General features: G+C 32.0%; 1 protein-coding gene across 4 annotated transcripts; it reads left to right on the top strand.

Annotated features, from left to right (window-relative positions):
• The first annotated feature begins 724 nt into the window (after positions 1–724).
• On the top strand, positions 725–19,053 carry LOC143583714 (GABA transporter 1-like). 4 transcript variants are annotated; one of them, XM_077065944.1, is made up of 7 exons: positions 725–1,740; positions 16,226–16,456; positions 17,389–17,486; positions 17,774–17,960; positions 18,041–18,171; positions 18,291–18,527; positions 18,612–19,053. In XM_077065944.1, the coding sequence occupies exons 1-7, from the start codon at positions 1,605–1,607 to the stop codon at positions 18,990–18,992; spliced, it is 1,401 nt and encodes a 466-aa protein (XP_076922059.1). In that variant the 5' UTR covers positions 725–1,604; the 3' UTR covers positions 18,993–19,053. The 4 variants fall into 4 exon arrangements, with proteins under 4 accessions (XP_076922059.1, XP_076922062.1, XP_076922061.1 ...); XM_077065947.1 differs by having other exon boundaries at positions 1,647–1,740; positions 16,226–16,353; XM_077065946.1 differs by lacking the exon at positions 725–1,740 and adding an exon at positions 15,037–15,208 and having other exon boundaries at positions 16,226–16,353.
• The last annotated feature ends 480 nt before the right edge of the window (positions 19,054–19,533 follow it).

Genomic DNA, 19,533 nt, shown 5'->3' with positions numbered 1-19,533 from the left:
GTCCATGGTTTTGTTCCTTCGGGTTTTTCTAATAACGTTTTTAATAAGACAACATCTTCAGACATATTAAGTTGATAACAAGGTGTCATAATTATTATTTATTGTGATTATTTAAATTATAATTGTATTATTATCTCCATAGTATTGTATATACTGCATTGGCCACTAAACACCTTGTATGTATGAGTCTTTTGTATGAACAAGATAAACCATATGAAATGATACATGTTATGTTGATAAGCAGTTCTTTCACAACTTTGTAATTTAGGAATAGAATAGAATAGAATAGAAGAAATGGAAAAATGGGATAAAAAAAATAGCGAGAGGGAATGGTTCTGATAAAACAAGAATACATGTGTAATCGTCAATTCTTTTCCACTAATCAATCAAACACTAATCATATTTTTATTCTCTTACAATGACTTATTTCATTCCTCCTTGTATTTTCACGTATCAAAACTACCTAACAGTTTAAGACTTTAAGCCAATAGTTGACTTTAAAATCAAACTTATTTTCATTTTTATTTTTGCATATGATGTAATAATGTATAATTATATATCCATGAAGTTGGTAGCAACCATTATCTCAGTAGCTCCCCCAAAGAATCATAATAAAAATAGTAACGTTAATATGCATAGCTATATACTATTTATTTTATTATTTAATATGAAGAAAAAGTTGGTTGTTATCATAAAAAGGTTTTATAAAAGAACTTGAAATCATAGCATATATTAAAAATGTAGTTTTAAAATCCATGCAAAGATGTCCACATATTATGCCCCCTTAAAACTCCTTTAGTTAAACAATAGCTTTCAAGTTCCATTAATCACACAAGTAACTTTAAACATGTCATTTACATATGTTATCCCACACTTTTTAGAATGATAACACTTAAATTTCATTAATTACACAAATAACCTCGCAACCTTTTAACATGATAACCCTCATGTTCCGTTAAGTTACACAAACAGATTCAGACATAGTAAGAATTCACAGACTGAGAGTTCTTTCTTGATTCTATGGGTGATGGTGCGTGGACGTTCTTAGTTGGTGAAGCCAACCACCCGTAACAAACCAAACACAACTCATGCATCTTTACGATGGAAATTCCCAAGAAACGTTCAACTAGTGACCACCAACAAGGCAAAAAAGCAATGCGGACAGCCAAAAGCCATGGCAATCCACATAAAGCATCGGGCGACGTCTATATTTTAATTGGTAACGTGTCAGGTTTACCGGCCAGCGTGCTAGGTTTTCCGTGCTTTGCACTTGCATTGTGGCAAGGTTACCGGGCAACGTGACCCCACAAGTTTTTTAACATGGTACAAACCGCTACTGTAACAAATCAAACAGATATCAATCAAGTTCCCACCACATTCCTCTTACCGTGCACGGGTTTATAGCAACTAGTTAAAGTCAAAGACATTTACTACAAAACCTTGGTGGAATTCATGATAAAAAGAAATAGTTTGGCTTGAAAAGAAAAGGATTGACACTTTGTTTGTAGCTATTTAAAGCTATCATTTTGGGTGCCATTTTCATCTTCTCTCTCTCTCCCTCCACCCCTATCTCTCTCTTGTCTCTCCTAATCTGTGAGAGAGATATGGCCACAACTCTCACAGGATCCATTGGAGAAGTGCATGAAGAAAACACCAAAGAAGTTCAACCATTTTCCACCACCTCCAACCATAACAAACCACCACTTGATGCCGGTGCTCTTTTTGTTCTCAAATCTAAAGGTACACTATTTTCTTCTTTAGATGGTTATAATTAAGGTGAAGTTAAGTTTATCAATGTGTCATTTGTTGATTATCATGAGTATAACAAAATAATTTGTTTGATCCGACCCGACCCAATTTTCAAACTATTTTTTGTACTCTATAGTTTGGTTTAGGCTTGTTAAAACAATATGGTGGATATCATTAGAAATTTAGAACTACTTTTATTTTCTTTTCACATGTTAAAAAACTGCTAGCAAGCATGGATTACCGGTATTGTGATGATGTGATCATCAATACTTTTGTAATAGATATGTTTATTCGACTATATACCTATAGTAGCTTTAGAACCCATGCACGGAATGCTTAAAAAAAATAGAATTAAGCTATAGAATGTAAATAATTAAAATAAAAACCTTATATTTTATTAAATTAAATGATTTTATAAGTTCAAACTATATATATTTTAATGGAATATTCATATGAATGTGTTGTGTATCTCACGTAATGTCTTTATAATCACCAAAAAAATGAACCTATTGATTTAATTTATAAGTTGTAATTATATTTTTTTTAATGAAATAACGAATTCTAACAAAAGATGACAAGGTGTTTCATTATGAATAACATTAAAAAAAAGACATCGTATATAAAATTAGCATCAATAAAACGCGTTTTTGTATTACAGTTTCGAAAGAGATAGATGCAAACTTCATGGATCTATGGAGGTTGAATAAATATGTGAGAATAAATAATATCCTTTATCATTTTAGACTTATCGTTCATTGAATTTTACCACATTCATCTCATACACTTCAAAGTGTATATAAATTGATTTAACAAAAAAAACATATATGATTTTATCAAAGATATAAATATTTTGATATGTTAACATAAATACCCGCGTATCTTTAATCCTTATAATCTAGGTAATTAATTATTTTATTACAGGAAGAACTGAAATGTTTTTTATTACACTGACATAAAATGTTTTAATTAAAAATAAAAAAACAGTTAGAGCGGGAAATTTAGGTTGTGAATGAACCTCTAAGTGACATGTACGTGTCCATAGTTATTTTATTTTATTAGAATAGTTAGATTAAGTCATATTTTATATCATGTATTCCTAATAAATTTTAACAAGTTTAACTTGGTCGGTTACAATTTTACAACACGTTCTCATCAATGAAACAAAAATGTCCCTATCTTTATAGGTTTAAACTTTAAAGAGATCATATTTATTCATTGAAATTTATATGTAGAGCCCAGCACTAAATATGATAACGTCTAGACGTACGTCTAGTTATCCAACTATATCAAAAGTCAGAAATACCATAAATGATTTTTAGTTTTCTTTAAATGACATCAAATAGAATTATATAACTTTAACGTCATGGACGTTAAACCTAATTTGACAATGCTTAACGAATGAGACACCAGTACTTCCTTCATGGTTTAAGGGCCGTTAAGGGCAAAATTATTTAAAATGTTATGGGACTTTAAATATTCTCTACACTCATACCAATAACTTAAGAATTATTTTTAAATTAAATTGAGAATGATTAAATGGATTAAACAATTTCCTTTATGTGACTATATATGAGATGAAGTGAAAAGACTATATATGAGATGAAGTGAAAAAGGATATATGAATATATACACATGACCTAATAAGTCATAATTGCTATGATTTTACAAATTTGAACTTGAGTTGCTAAATTTATGGTACTTAAATTATGTTATACTAATAAAAAGTAATTAAAGTGTGAACACATGTAGGCAAATTTAGGTAGGGCACGATATGAACACAACTTTAAAGTAGTGTACTCTGCATGCACATAATATCTTCCACTCACAGCAATATCGGTTCACATGTAAACGTTGTTAAAAAAAAGATCTCTCAAGAACCATAAATCTCATCATTAATTATATATTAACTATACACCTTAAAGGGGAACTCGACCAAGCTGACAATCATGTTGTACAGTGACGGATCCAGGAAATTTTCTCACAGGGGTCGGGAATTTTTATGGTCGGTACTAATACAACCGTCGGGTTGAATCGGGTCGGATCGAATCCGGTCAAGTCGAATCCGGTCGGGTCATATATAAAAAAGGATTACCAAACAAAATATTAGATAACCAATATATTAAGTTGTTCTCTACGAGTTTTCATTTTTTGAAATCTAACCATTCATCATCTACTTTAACATTGATAAACAAGTCTTTATCAATGTAACAAATACAACTGTCGCTTAAATTTCATCACCCACTCGATTACGCAAATCGGACTTCACATACTTCATAGCCAAAAAGGATCTTTCAACGGTTGCGGTTGCGACGGGTAATATGAGAGCTAACTTTAATAAACGATACACCAATGCAAAGGAATGGTGTTTCTTTGTTTGAATCATCAATTGAACAAGACTTGCTAAACTATTCAAGTTTTTAAATCGTTTATCTCCTTTCAAATTATCGATGTATGTCGCGAGTTCAACCGAGAGTCTTCTTTTATCACTTTCAACAAAATCATATGGGTACAACTCGACTAATCGTAATATTTTTGGAATATAAATGCCCAAAAATTATCACAAGGAGTCAAACAACTCAAAGAAACAAGCAAGTCAGATGTTGGACTAAAAATTGAGTAGGTTTTGAGTTGGGTTTTGGGTTTAAAAATTGGATTGGATATTTGATGTGTGCTGTGCGTGTGGTAGTAATATTATGAAAGGTTGGATAATTTGCTTTTGCACAAGATCGTGTTTTAAATTTATAAAAGTGATTTCTACAAAGACTAAACACACACAAAACAGGCAAGTGTACCTATCGTATATGTAGAATAGTATTGGTAAGAACCAAGTATCGATCCGTGGACACAAATGTTTCTAATAATAAATCGTTGTTTTACTTTAATCGGAGGTTTTAATCATTTTGGGGTTAATTTTCTTTAAACTTCTTATAAAATATAAATACTTATATATATAATACATAGGTGACCAAGAAAAGAGATTCTAAACGAGTTGTTCAATTATGCGAAGGTTACCATCTAAGATCAAGAATCCACTTCATTTTAGCATTGATAAATAATATTTGAACATGTGGTAAACTTGCCATAATAATATATGATAGATAGCTCCTTAAACCTTAAGTGAGCATCTTTGGCACTAAGGAGATAGCATGCGCATTTTAAAGTCCACCCTTTCCTAATGTCATGTCATCTCATTGATGTCAATTTAAGTTGGCAAGTAGTTTCGTAAAGTAGAAAGATTAGGATTGACTTCAATTTCTCAAATACCAATTCTAACAACTTCGGGTGGTTGTAGTTTAGTCACACAACCTCCCATTGGTTGATTTATGTAGGTTATAATTACACATTCCGTTAACATATGATTTCTTTAACTAATTTGATATCCTAAGCAAAGCCATTTTCGAATTACCAAGGTTTAGAAAAATACATCATAACTTATATCTCATCATTTCTAAGTACAATATAAGGATCCATGTTTCGATAATGTATCAAAGTATTTCTATCTTTCAAGAACATGAATCGATCATGAACGATTGCCAATGGAATTGACAACCATCAACTTTGAATTAGTGATTTAAATTGGTGAAACATTTCTCATCAAAAGATAATTGTAATATAACCATGTACTTTACTAGACTACACCACATGTTTTATATAATTATCAAGTAAAACAAAGCTTCTTCATAGATTTTAGATGGTAAAAGGAGTTTAGCTCATAATGAGCATGATGACAAACATTAAGATGAATGATAATAACAAATACATGATTAAACTTGGAACAATCTAACCAAATGTAGATGAATCTTCCTTCTTAATGATGATGATGATGGATGATGATGATGATGATGATTAGTGGTGATGACTTCCAAACCTTCGAACTCTTCACTAGATCTTCAAAGTGAGTGTTAGTGTGTGTTTTTATAAGTGAAAACCGGAGAGAATTCTTTTCAAGGCACATCAAATGAGTGCAACATGAGCCACTATTTATAGGCAATCTGGATAGTGAGGCACGGCCCCGTGCTTGATGAGCACGCCCCCGTGCATTTTTATGACATGTGCCAGATTTGTTTTGTCGTTTCTGGAAGGTAGGCACGGCCCCGTGCTTCCTGAGGCACGCCCCCGTGCTTTTTAGTGACATGTGCTATTTATTTTTGTCGTTTCTGGAAGGTAGGCATGGCCCCGTGCTTCCTGAGGCACGCCTCCGTGCTTTTTAGTGACATGTGCTATTTCTTTTTGTCGTTTCTGAGAGGTAAGCACGGCCTCGTGTTCAGCTGTTCACTATTTTGTCTTTTCTTGTAGATTTTTTTGTCTTTTCTGAAAAGTGACCATAAGCACGGCCCCGTGCTTCCAAAAGCACAGCCCCGTGTTTCCCAAAAGCACAGCCCCGTGTTTCCAAAAGCACAGCCCCATGTTTCCTGAAAGCACAGCCCCATGTTTCCTGAAGCACAGCCCCATGTTTCCTGAAGCACAACCCCATGTTTTGCTGTTTTTTTTTGTTTTTCTTTGGCTTTTCATTCGTTTCTTCGTTTGAGGCTTGAATTCACCTGAAATACATTTTAACATGATAAGTAGTTATTTTAACTATATTATACGATAGAAGTTGCAGTTTTTAGAGATTATTTGATGCTAAAAAGATGTATATTTTTATATACATCAATATTGGACTAATGGACTTATTTATATTAAAGTCTACTTTAATAGGAAAAATTGTTTATATAACGTTTATATAATAAAAGTTATAAAATTTTCATTGTATTTTTTATCACAGTTAGTCTCAAAATCTCATGAGGTCGTCTTGAAATTATACAGTGTTTGGCTTCAAAATTCACAGGGGTCGGGATCAAATTTTTACAGGGGTCGATCGGGAATTTTCCGATATATTAACACTAAAAAAAATTTTCACAAGGGACGGGGGACACCCCTCACTTACATGTGAGTCCGCCCCTGATGTTGTATGGATCATACTCTTATGTCGGATACCCTCTCTGCTGTAACACGTATGCATGTTATTATAGGTTTATCATATTATCATGTTTTTTTCATTACTAATATGAATAAATCGAAAATATATGAACCATGTGATGAGTATGAAATTTATAAGTTAATAAAAGACACATTCATGAACATAGTAGGGGTGCATATGTACGTATATAAATCCTGAAAATGAAGATGCATGATAATTTGAATTTAGATAACAACACATGACTTCATAAATGTTTGTAGTGGTGACATATTAACAATTTCGTATATAAGTTCGACAACAAAACAAGATGGCTTGAATATATATAATCTTTGTTCATATCTAGATCTGTTCATATTAACCAAAGATGGCTTGCGACAATGCTACCAACTGTACCAAGTGAACGAAAATAGGCTCTAATACTTTACAAACCATGTTACGCATTTTTGAACAGCACAGACCGTTGATAATGGTTTGGTTTCACTTTTTAACGGTTTTGTTTCGGTTTATGTGATCCTAGTAAATGTTTATTTAAAAACTATCAAAACTGGATCGCAAACACCGTTACGTAAATGTTTATTTTTTTAACTAAAAAAACTAAGACGATATCATACTCAAATTAAAGAGAATAAAATTCTCGTTTTTGTGGTGCCGGTTTTTTTTTTTAAATATTAGTGTATGAAAAATTATGATAGTTTAAAAGTCGTGGGTGGAAGTTGGGTTAAATGTGAAATTATATATATATATATATATATATATATATATACATATAGGGTAAGGATCCTAATAGCATTCTCATCCCATTCTCTATCCTTATCTCTATAATTATATTAAAAAACACTACATTTCTCTCTCCTGTTCAATTAAATAATATTTTTTAATACCTTTATCATTACAGTTTTCTTTCTCCTTTACTCACAACCAATCCAACAAATATTAAAAAATAAATAGGGGCAAACAATATTCCCCAAATGTTTCCCCAAATTTACAAAAAATCACTACATTTTTCTCTCTACCCTATAATTTACACTCACAACCACCTAAAACCTCACCCTATAATTTACATACTCTCCTCACATAAATTTGGAGGGTGGGATGTGAATGCTCTAAGAGAACCCTTTACAAATTGAGAACTTTGAGAACCATTTTGGACCACTAAAACCACCTTTAAAAAAATATTTAAAAAAATCATAAAACAAAAAAGAATAAAAATTTTAAAAAAGTAAAAAAAACCAAAATTATTATGTTTCATTCCGGTTTCATTAAAAAAACGTAGTATTATACACATATGTATAATTTTAAAATCTTTAGTTACGTAATATACACATATGTACAACATCATTTATCTTAAACTATACACATGTGTACAAAAAAAACATGTAAATGTATATATATGTATATATTATACATATGTGTATATAATTTAGCTAAACCGAGTTTTTTTTATATTTTTTATGAAACCGGGATGATAAAATAAGAATTTTGATTTTTGTGTTTTTTTTATTTTTATGTTTTTTGTGGTTTAAAATGGTTCTCATAGTTCTCAATTTCAAAAAAGGTTCTCTCATGATCCTGATCCTATATATATATATATATATATATATATATAGTTAAAAGTTAAATGGCTAAGATTGTAACTATTACTTAAATTTACAAAAGTTAATTAAAGTTGAATGACAGTATTGTAACTATTTTTAAAGAAATTGAAGTTTACTATTTTGTCCCTCTTCAATATGCTATGTAAATTGTATCATTTGTTAATTAAGTTGTAAATAATTTAAAATCTAAGTGTTTTAATTTGCCAATGAGTTTTGTATTATATATAGTATAGATTGTTGCGTATATTTGTTACAACGAATGAATCGAGTACCATAATTGTTTAGATTTACCTACTTCATATTAATGTATGTAACATGTATTCATGTGGCAGGGTCATGGTGGCATAGTGGCTATCATTTGACTACATCCATTGTAGCACCAGCCTTGTTGAGTCTACCATTTGCATTTGCATTTGCATCACTAGGATGGATAGCTGGAGGGTTGTCGTTGGTGATCGGAGCAGTCGTGACTTTCTATTCATATAATCTTATTTCTCTCGTCCTTGAACATAATGCTGAGTTAGGTCACCGTCATCTGCGGTTTCGTGACATGGCAAATGATATCTTAGGTAACATACTTTATAGTTTCACTGATACCACCACCACCAATAATAATAATAATAATAATAATAATAATAATAATAATAATAAACAATTTGAGGTATTTTGAAAAGGAATTTATGATAAATGATTTTAGATTTTTATTTAGGAAATATAATAAAAAGAAATTATGAAATACAAACTTATCTTGGTGGATTGAATGCAAACCGACACCAATGTAGGTAACGTGACGCCGACTATTCAATTTTTTCTAACACGTTTGATACAAATTTGTAGCCCTATTTAATATCAATTAAACGACCAAGACGAGTACTAGAAATGACTCTTATATAAACGTTTTTAAAGATTGACGATAATTGTAATACTTTATTATTTTTACACTAATAGACTTGTTCAGATTTTTTTTGTGCCCTTATTGTTGGACGTGATTTCCGTTGGATTGACTCATCGAGCCTATGATAAGTTTGTGTCTTGTTTATCAAGTTGAACACGTAACTTAGTTTACATGGAATAAATTACTTGGTGAACAAGTCGAGCTAATGACTTGGACAACAAGGAATTTATTTATTTATTATTGTTTAAATATGTTTTTATTAATTAGTATTTTAGTGGAATAAAGAGTTAGTATTCTAGTCCAATTAGGTTTTCATGTTTAAACTAGTATATATATACCTGAGTTTGTGGGTTATATCAATTAAGAATTAAAAGAATTGTGTATTGTAATTTTCGAGTTAATGAGAATTACAAAGATCGAGCTTATGATCTAAATTTCGTTTTTGTGTTTATCGATCCTAGTCACTAAACTTCAAACTTCACTTATTAGTTTCCTATCAGTCATTTTCAACCCAATTAATCAATTGAGGTTAAAAACATTATGCTTATATATATTCTAATAGTGGGATAGATAGTTTTTTTTTATCCTTTTAAATAGTGTTCATGAATGGTTTTGAGATATGCAGATAAATTAGTTCAAAATTGTTCTCTCTAAATATTCATTCTCTTTTCTTTGATAAATCATACAAGACCCACATCTTAGTGCAATATGATTTGTAGTGATATAAATCAAATTAAGGTTATTGTGAACTATTTGAGTGTTAACTCTTGAAATCTAATAATTAATATAAACTTGATTTAATCAGCCACTTTTGTAGTTAGTCCTTATGTTATTTATTTTTTCATAGTTTACTAGTTTAAAAATTAGAAATTAAAGTTATGCAAGATCATATCAATATTTTACGATCATATAATCAAGAGATCGGGGACATATACGAAATGTTATACATTCAAATATCCTACTTAAGATCGATACGTTTTTTCTTTACAAAACTATTAAAAGCATAAGATATTAACACCAAGATCAGGTAAATTAGTATATTATCTTTTTTTGTTTTTCTACTTTTTCCTGGAAAGAGAAAAATCTATCCAAAATAAGTATTATTTGTATGAGGAAGGTTCATGTACGTTTTAATTTAACATGAGAACATAAGAAATAATACTAATTTATAAAAAAATGAGAACATAGGAAATAATACCAAATACAATACCAATTTACATAAACAATGATTTATAATAACAAAGAAAAATACCTAAAAGTAAAAGAAACAAAATAGTAACAACAAAATTTAAATCAGTTATACTTATAACGTCCCATAATCGAAAAATTAGCAAATATGAACAAAAAATAATAACAAGCACTTATAAAAATAAACCTAATGATAAGAGTATGTTAGTTCTTTTTGTTTTTGTTTTTATGTTAAGAATAAAATAACAACAGATACTTATTGTTGAAATTATTCAAAGAAAAAAAAAAGGTTATGTACTTATGTGAAAGGTTATGTACTTATGTAATCAACAGGCCCAGGATGGGGTAGATATTTTGTGGGCCCAATCCAGTTCATGGTCTGCTATGGTGCAGTGGTGGGCCTAAGCCTTTTGGGAGGTCAATGCCTCAAGGTTTGTTTCTAACTTGTTGTTCTAATTTTCCTTGGCCTATAGGTGCACAAACCGGGTTTTTTATAATGCCTCAAGGTTTTTTTTTTCTTGAAACCGGAACATGGTAGATATCAGTTCTGGTTTCGGGTATAGTCGGGATTTTGACCGGTTTTGCCGGGTAGAAATGAAATGGGTTCGGTTATGGGTTCAAGTATGTTTTTCTGAGGAACTAAAACTTGGCTCGTATCTACGTGCGAGATACACCAGGTCAGGTCTAGAACCAGGTCCAAGTATCAATCCAGATTGTTTCATTGTCTTTTAGAGTATTCACATCAATATCACATTATATGAATCCTAAACCATATAATTTAAGGAAAACTTTAAGGTTTTTGTTAATTTTTGGATATCATTCGATTTCATAAAAATATGGTGTAGATATATCAATTGAACACTGATTATATAATTACTAGTCACTCCCTATATACAATTTGTGACTTGTGAGTGAAAGAAAAATATAATAAAAGGAGATAAATAAGTATTATTTAAATAAAAAGATATAGATTTGAGGAATCGGACGTGTGGGGTAATAAATAATTAAAAGATATAGAAAGTGAATTTTAGCAAAATGGTTATTTGTATATAGTTTGATAACTCAATTATGTAAAAGAGAAAATCAAGTTTCTTCAAAGTAAGTATTAAAAGAGACCTTTTTTTTAGGAAATTGGTTTTAAATACTTCTAACTATGCCTTATTGGCAAATAACAGTCTCAACTTCACTATTGGCGGGTGACGGTCCTAACCAATGATGTATTTGTTTTTAACGGTCCCCGACTAACGGATTGTTAACTCCGTTAGTATGTTGCTTACGTGACGTGCTTTGTTGTCAAAATCTTGATTACGTGGCATAATATGTGGCAACCATAATAATAATAATAATTAAATATACATAGATAAAAGAAGGTTACAGATCCACATCATCCATCATTGACCGTCTTCTTCCTCCCCCTCCCGAACTTCACCGTCTTCTCCGGCACCCTCACCATCATCCGGCGAGTCATAATCTGCCGCTATGTTTCCAAACTCCTAATTTCGGCAGCTTTTTCATGTTCAATTTAAATTCTTCCAATTGAATGCCACTGATGTCGCTGCCCGTTGACCTCGACGCCATGGTGGTGGTGCTTTCATCTGGTAGCGTTGAACCGCCATTTGTCTCCGCCGCCATGGTGGTAGTGGTGCTTCGTTCTTTAGTTCCTCCCGCTCTGACTCTGGCACTGAACCTTCGTTTAGCACTCTGAAAGCTCAAGTTCCGACCTAGGGTTTGTGTAGACAGCCACGAACTGATGGATTTTGCCATCGAACAAGAGAATTGAACATGATTGGGTGAGTGGTAATCGGAGATGAGTGGTGGTGTGTGATGGAAGGTGGGAGATGGTGGTGGGTGGCAGGATTGTTTTAAGAGATAGAGAATACTAAAATAAAGATACTGCCATGTAAGCGGCCACATAATCAAGTTTTTGACAACTAGACGCCACGTAAGCATCAGACTAACGGAGTTAACTATCCGTTAGTCGCGGTCCGTTAGAAACAAATACATCATTAGTTAGGACCGTCACCAGCCAAAAATGAAGTTGGGACTGTTATTTGCCAATAAGGCATAGTTAGGAGTATTTAAAACCAATTTTCCTTTTTTATACTAAGTTTTTTTTAGAAGTGGGCGTGCCTATTCATATAAAAATTAAAGGTCACACTTACAATTTATTAAAAATTTTAACTTAGGTCATAAAAGTTAATTTAATTTTGTACTGGAACATCCGAATTCGGGTTGATTTGGAAATTAAAATTATAATTTGGAAACAGTTTGGTTTGAATTTTATTCATTTTAAATTTTATTTGAATAATAAGCATCTCTACCTTGCAGACAATATATGTGCTATGGAATCCAGATGGAACAATGAAGCTATATGAATTTGTAATTATTTTTGGTGTTTTAATGTTGATTCTCGCACAAATTCCATCATTCCATTCTCTATGCTATGTCAATCTCGTATCTTTAGTTTTGTGTCTTCTATACAGTGCGGCTGCTATTGCTGCTTCTATTTACATAGGTCTAAATTTTAGAGTTTTTATATTAAAATTATTATTATTATCATAAAAATATGAACTTTCTTTTATATATTTTTATGTTTTTTGTTTGTTTTTATCAGGGAGTTCTTCAAAAGGACCCCATAAGAGCTACTCCTTAAGCAACAACGATGAAACACGAGTTTTTGGAATCTTTAATGCGATTGCGTTTATTGCCACCACTTTTGGAAATGGCATCATTCCAGAAATACAAGTAAACTATTACTCGATCTTGTTTGACTCAATACCCACTACTAAAATAGTGCAACCTTATTATACAAAAAGAGTTGCATTAGACCTAATGCAACATTTTTGTTACCTAATGCAACTATATCCCAAAGAGTTACTTCATAAAAAGGCTACAATTGAAAAAAAAAAAAAAAAAACAGTTGCATTATGTAACAAAAATGTTGTATTAGGTCTAATACAACTGTTTTTGCAAAATAAATGTTGCCTGTACCTAATCCATTGATTTACCCGCCTTATCCCTTTTACTAATGTGTCTAGCGTCTGTTTTTTTTCCTTTTTTTTCGCCTTTTGTATTTAGGATCATTCTCATATTGTCACATTATGTGTAGGCAACACTTGCACCACCGGTTAAGGGAAAGATGTTCAAGGGTTTGTGTGTTTGCTACGCGGTGATTATAGTAACATTCTTTAGTGTTGCAGTTTCCGGTTACTGGGCTTTTGGCAACAAATCAGCAGGCCTTGTGTTAAGCAACTTTATAGACCCTGATGGTACCCTACTAGTTCCAAGATGGTCATTGTGATGATCAATATCCTTACCATGCTCCAACTATCAGCAGTTGCAGTAGTAAGTATATGTTAACTGGTATTGTCCATTTTCCGAGTTTACTACACACGCCATTCATAAAATCAATGTTGTATTTTCGCACTCTTTTACAGGTTTACTTGCAACCAACAAACGAAATTCTTGAGCGAACGTTTGCAGATCCAACTAGTGGTGAATTCTCAATAAGAAATGTGATTCCAAGAGTAATTTCAAGATCAATATCTGTGATACTGGCAATAACAATAGCAGCAATGTTACCATTTTTCGGAGATATTAATGCAATAATCGGAGCATTTGGATTTTTGCCACTTGATTTTGTGTTACCGGCGGTATTCTATAATATTACATTTAAGCCTTCAAAACAAAGCCTCTTATATTGGTTAAACACAAGCATAGCTGTGATATTTTCGATAATTGCAGTTACTGCGGCTGTAGCAGCAGTAAGACAAATAAGTCTAGATGCCAAGACTTATAAATTGTTTGCTAATGTGTAATCTCATTATCTTTCTAAAGAGATTGCAAACACTAAGACCATTTATACTTTCTATAAACGTATATTTCTTTACATGTGATGTAATATAGTTTTTTTACAAACATAAATATGATTCACAAAGTATAATGTTGGGATATCTAGCCCCAATAACCTTATAAATAAAGTTAATCTCCTTATTTCATTTCTCGTTATGGAATTCACATATGTTGGATGTAATTTCTTACTCCAAGTCACACGTCGGTGTACTTGAGGGACCAATACTGGCAAGTCGGTTATAATTGGTTATGTTTACTATATGTTTCTTAATTGATTTATAATTATAATTGATAATGTTTTGGCTAGCAAGTTAGCGTTGGTCTATATAAACTGAGTTATGGTTAGACATTAAAAACAAACGAGACGCAACCGAGTTAAAGTTCATCTAGAGAAACACGAGTTATGTGTAAATAGCTTCCTCTATATAATATTGAGAGTTATTTAATATTAATTATTTTGTGTTTACGTTTTCGTGAGTTATATTAATTCGTTCTTGAACATCACCATGTAAAAGATTGTGTAAATATCTTGTTTCCTCATGCTCGAAATGGCTAAAAGAGTGGTCGTGTTTAATCATAAAATATGCTAACTTCTCGTAATTGCTCGATATAAAGACACACGCTTCTCTGATTGTCCGGGTTCATCAAGATTAAAACACTCGGGAATATGTTATTAGTCGATCGACAAATTTGTCTATGATATGATTTAAACCTTAAGTTAGACCATTTAAGTTCAAAGTTTGACTAAGACAACAATTAATATCTAATTGAGTTGATACTTAATAATTTGTTTGTATACTACTATAATTGTCATTTTATGTACCATTTTCAACCATTCTCACTCTCTTGTCTAGCTCTCTATGTGTGAGAGAGAGATGCATGAAGAAACCATCAAAGCATTTTCTACCACCACCAACCACCTCGAACAACCACTCGATGCCGGTGCTCTTTTTGTTCTCAAATCTAAAGGTACATGACCTTTTCCTCTTTTACACACAAGTTAAAGTTCATGAGTTATTTATGCGCGCTTTGTAAAATAAACGGGCCCTGTAAGTTATAGATCAACATTTACTAGTAGCACCAACTGCTTGTAAGGTGATTATCATGAATCATAAGAAAAGAACTTGTTAGATGTTGTTTTGTAATTTTGATTATAAACTCCTTTTGTATAATCCGAGGTTTGGTTTGGTAAATTGGTTTGGTTTTGTTAAAATGATATTGTATATGGATGTCATTACCTCAGTGGCCTATCTAACTTGTTTTCTTCACCGGTTGAAATTTAAAAAAGTGGTTAGCAAACAATGATTGATGATTTTTTCTATTTTTTTAACAACCAGCAAACTGAAAATTGGCTAGATACTATGTATGGAGTGACCTAATGACATAATGCTATCGCTAGTTGACTTAACCCAACCGTACGGAGCCCTTAAGCACCTCCAAGTTATTTCCAGCTTTAGGGAAAACCCACCCGCGTGAAGGCTCACTTGTGATAAAACCCGGATACACTCAGGATCGAAGTGGAGATCACAATGATCACAGTCTTCTTTTATTAAGTCACCAATGTCCCTCCCAAAGTGTTGTCAGTGAGAATTGAACCTGAGTCTTCATTGAGAAACTCAAGTTTCATACCACTACAACACATTGGTAAGACGTATGAGATCAGTTGTAAAAATATTATTTTTAAGGTTGGGTAATATTTAAACACGAGAAAGCGTGTTTAGAGAATGAACATGTCTTATCCCTTTTATTTTTGATACATTTGGTGTCCTAGTCCTTATGGAGTGTCTAAATAAGGTTCACCGGGTCGTCGATACTAATTTTTCGGCCCCTAAGACCCAAAGCTTTGTTTTTAGTATGATCGATTTTGGTATTCAAAAGTTGTTTCGCAATTTGTTGTTCGATTACCTGTAACTTTATTATAAACGTTTTAAAAGGCAACTATAAAGGTATTAGAGAAAAGAATGAATCTAATGTAACTTGTTGCAGGGTCATGGTGGCATAGTGGCTATCATTTGACAACCTCCGTCGTCGCACCAACGTTGTTGAGTCTACCGTTCGCATTGTCATCACTAGGATGGATTGGCGGAGTGTTGTCGTTGGTGATCGGAGCAATGGTGACTTTCTATTCATATAACCTTATTTCTCTCGTCCTTGAACACCATGCCGAGTTGGGTCACCGGCATCTTCGGTTTCGTGACATGGCATATGATATATTAGGTAACATTGCACTTATTATTTACTGGAATGATTACGTAAAACTGTAAAAACCAATATACTTTCTTATATTTATTGATAATAATAACATAGTTTTAAAAAATATTTATGTATAATTATAACATAATTGAATTTTATGAAACAAGGAATTAGTGATAATGATTTGTGGAATTCAATTTGGAAAATATAAGTGGTCAAAGGTATGGCGTTGATTAAAAAAAAAAAAGAGGACCCATAAAGATAACGTGACGCTGACGGTATTTAATATGAATTCATCTACGTATCTAACATAAAAAAATATCTTATGTTTTTAAATATTTTTGTTAAAATTGTGTCACAATAATGAGGTGTAAATATCAATTTTATATTTTCTATTCTATTAAAATTTTGCAAGCTATTTAATATCTGTTATTTTGAAACTAATATTTCTATTTTTATGATGATCTAGACTATTATAAATGCAATTTTAGTTATTAAAAAAAATCTAAGATTTGATAAAAGTATCGGTTTCAGTCTCTAAACTTTTTTTTCAAAATAAAACTCTATGATTTCCGTTTCATCCCTAATGTTCAGTTTTGTACAAAAAAATATATATATACAACTATGTAGTTTTATTTATTTATTTTGTTTAGTGAAATAACGCTATTTTTCAAAGTGTGCGGTTTTATGAAAAAAACTATATCGGAATGTCGAAAAGAAAAGTTAAAACAAATTTATGCATTTACATGTTTAAAAAGGTTGAATATTACAAGTTATTAGAGACATTAAATTTATATGAAATATCTGTATCACAAGTTTCTAAATATATCTTTTTTATAAACTTGAATACAAGTTTTTAAAAGTTGATTATTTTTTTTTTTTCATTTTTCATATCCTTTTCGTTTAAAAGTTAATTACATTTACACATTATTTGTATTTGGTTTACTTTAATTCAGGTCCAGGATGGAGTAAATATTATGTTGGCCCAATCCAGTTTGTGGTCTGCTATGGTACGGTGGTGGGTCAATATCTTGTAGGAGGTCAATGTCTCAAGGTTAGAACTTAGAAGTTTAGGGTTTAGATCAAATACAAATTAAATTAGCGTATTAATTGTGAGAATCAAGTAATGTAATTATATATACAACATAATGTAATTATAGTTTAATGTAATTACACACTACTTACAAATATATTACACTACTTGATTATCACAGTTAGCACGTTAATTTAATTTGTACGTTAACTTTGTAATAACTAACAATGATTATTAATAATTTGTGATTATTACAATATTTTTTTTTCAAAATAAGTAATCCCAATTAAAAATTCTGTTTCGTGCAGACAATATACGTGCTATGGAATCCGAATATAACAATGAAGTTATACGAATTTATCATTATTTTCGGGGTTTTAATGTTGATTTTGGCGCAAATTCCATCCTTCCATTCCCTTCGTCACATCAACCTCATTTCTCTAGTCCTTAGTATTCTCTATAGCGCCTCTGCTGCCGCTGCTTCTATCTACATAGGTCCAGATTTAACCTTTTTTATATTTAAAATTATTCTTATTATAAGTAATATCGTGTTATATTTGCTTGTTTCTCTTTAGGGAGCTCTTCAAAAGGAGGCCATAAAAACTACTCCTTGAGCAGCAACGACGAAACACGAATTTTTGGAATCTTTAACGCTATCGCGATCATTGGCACCTCTTATGGGAATGGCATCATTCCGGAAATACAAGTATAGTATTGCTAGAAATGAACTCATTAATATTGTATACAATATTTATTATCATTATTATTTGCAATATTTTGCACCATTTTTAGTAATTTTGGACTAATTCATGTGTTTGTGTGTAGGCAACACTTGCACCACCGGTTAAGGGGAAGATGTTCAAAGGCTTGAGTGTGTGCTACACGGTGGTCATAGCAACATTCTTTAGTGTTGCGGTTTCTGGGTACTGGGCTTTTGGTAACGAATCCGCAAGTGTTGTCTTAAGCAACTTTATTGACAATGATGGTAACCCACTAGTCCCGAGATGGTTCATTATGATGATCAACATCTTTGTCATATTCCAGCTCTCAGCGGTTGCAGCAGTAAGTATATTATTAACTTTATTAACTTACCCTTTTCAACCAATGATTTGAAACATCACTTTTCACTTTTGCGTGCTTTTACAGGTTTACTTACAACCAACAAACGAAGTTCTTGAACGAACATTTTCAGATCCAACGAGCGGTGAATTCTCCGCAAGAAATGTGATTCCAAGAGTTATTTCAAGGTCAATATCTGTGATCTTGGTAACAACAATAGCAGCAATGTTGCCGTTTTTTGGAGATATTAATGCAATAATTGGAGCATTCGGGTTTTTACCTCTTGATTTTGTGTTACCGATGGTGTTCTTTAATCTTACATTCAAACCGTCAAAACAAAGCCTCATGTTTTGGTTAAATTCGAGCATAGCAGTGATATTCTCGGTGGTCTCAGTTATAGCGGCCGTAGCAGCAATTAGACAAATAAGTCTAGATGCCAAGACTTACAAACTTTTTGCTAATGTATGATCTCATTATCTTTCTAATTATATTGCTTAAACCATGTACTAGTTCTACAAACATAAATCAAATATATATTTTTGTTGTATTGGTTTTTATTAATCCTAACTCATCTTTTGGTCGTTACCGGTCCCAACTAACAAGTTAGCTGCTGACTATCCCATCTTTTAACGTATTTGTTCCCAACGGTCCGTGACTAACAAAATCCTAACGCCGTTACTCACAAGTAGCCGGGTAAACGTTTTTAGTCGGAAAAGTCACTTTTTTTACCAGAAAACTCAACCTGAACACCACCACCACAACTGACTCACCACCAACCAAACACCACCACTTGAGCACCACCAACCGATTCCAACGATGGTTCAAGAATTCCGGTGATCTCAATAATCAGGACTTTTACTAGAAAAGGGTTTCTAAATATCCGATATAAAGTTACAAAGATCTTTGGAACGAAAATGTTGAGTTTTCCGAAATAATTGTGAGTTTTCCTGTCAAAAACGTTTTTCGGCGATTTGCAGCCAACGATGTTAGAATTCTGTTAGTCGCTGAT

The sequence above is a fragment of the Bidens hawaiensis genome, unplaced genomic scaffold (genome assembly GCF_021521415.1).
Source record: "Bidens hawaiensis isolate Kalapana, Puna unplaced genomic scaffold, B.hawaiensis_p1.1 tig00032493_1, whole genome shotgun sequence".
NCBI classification, from domain to species: Eukaryota; Viridiplantae; Streptophyta; class Magnoliopsida; order Asterales; family Asteraceae; genus Bidens; species Bidens hawaiensis.
The sequence above is the reverse complement of the archived record's forward strand: the minus strand, read 5'-3'. Positions and strand labels throughout refer to the sequence as shown.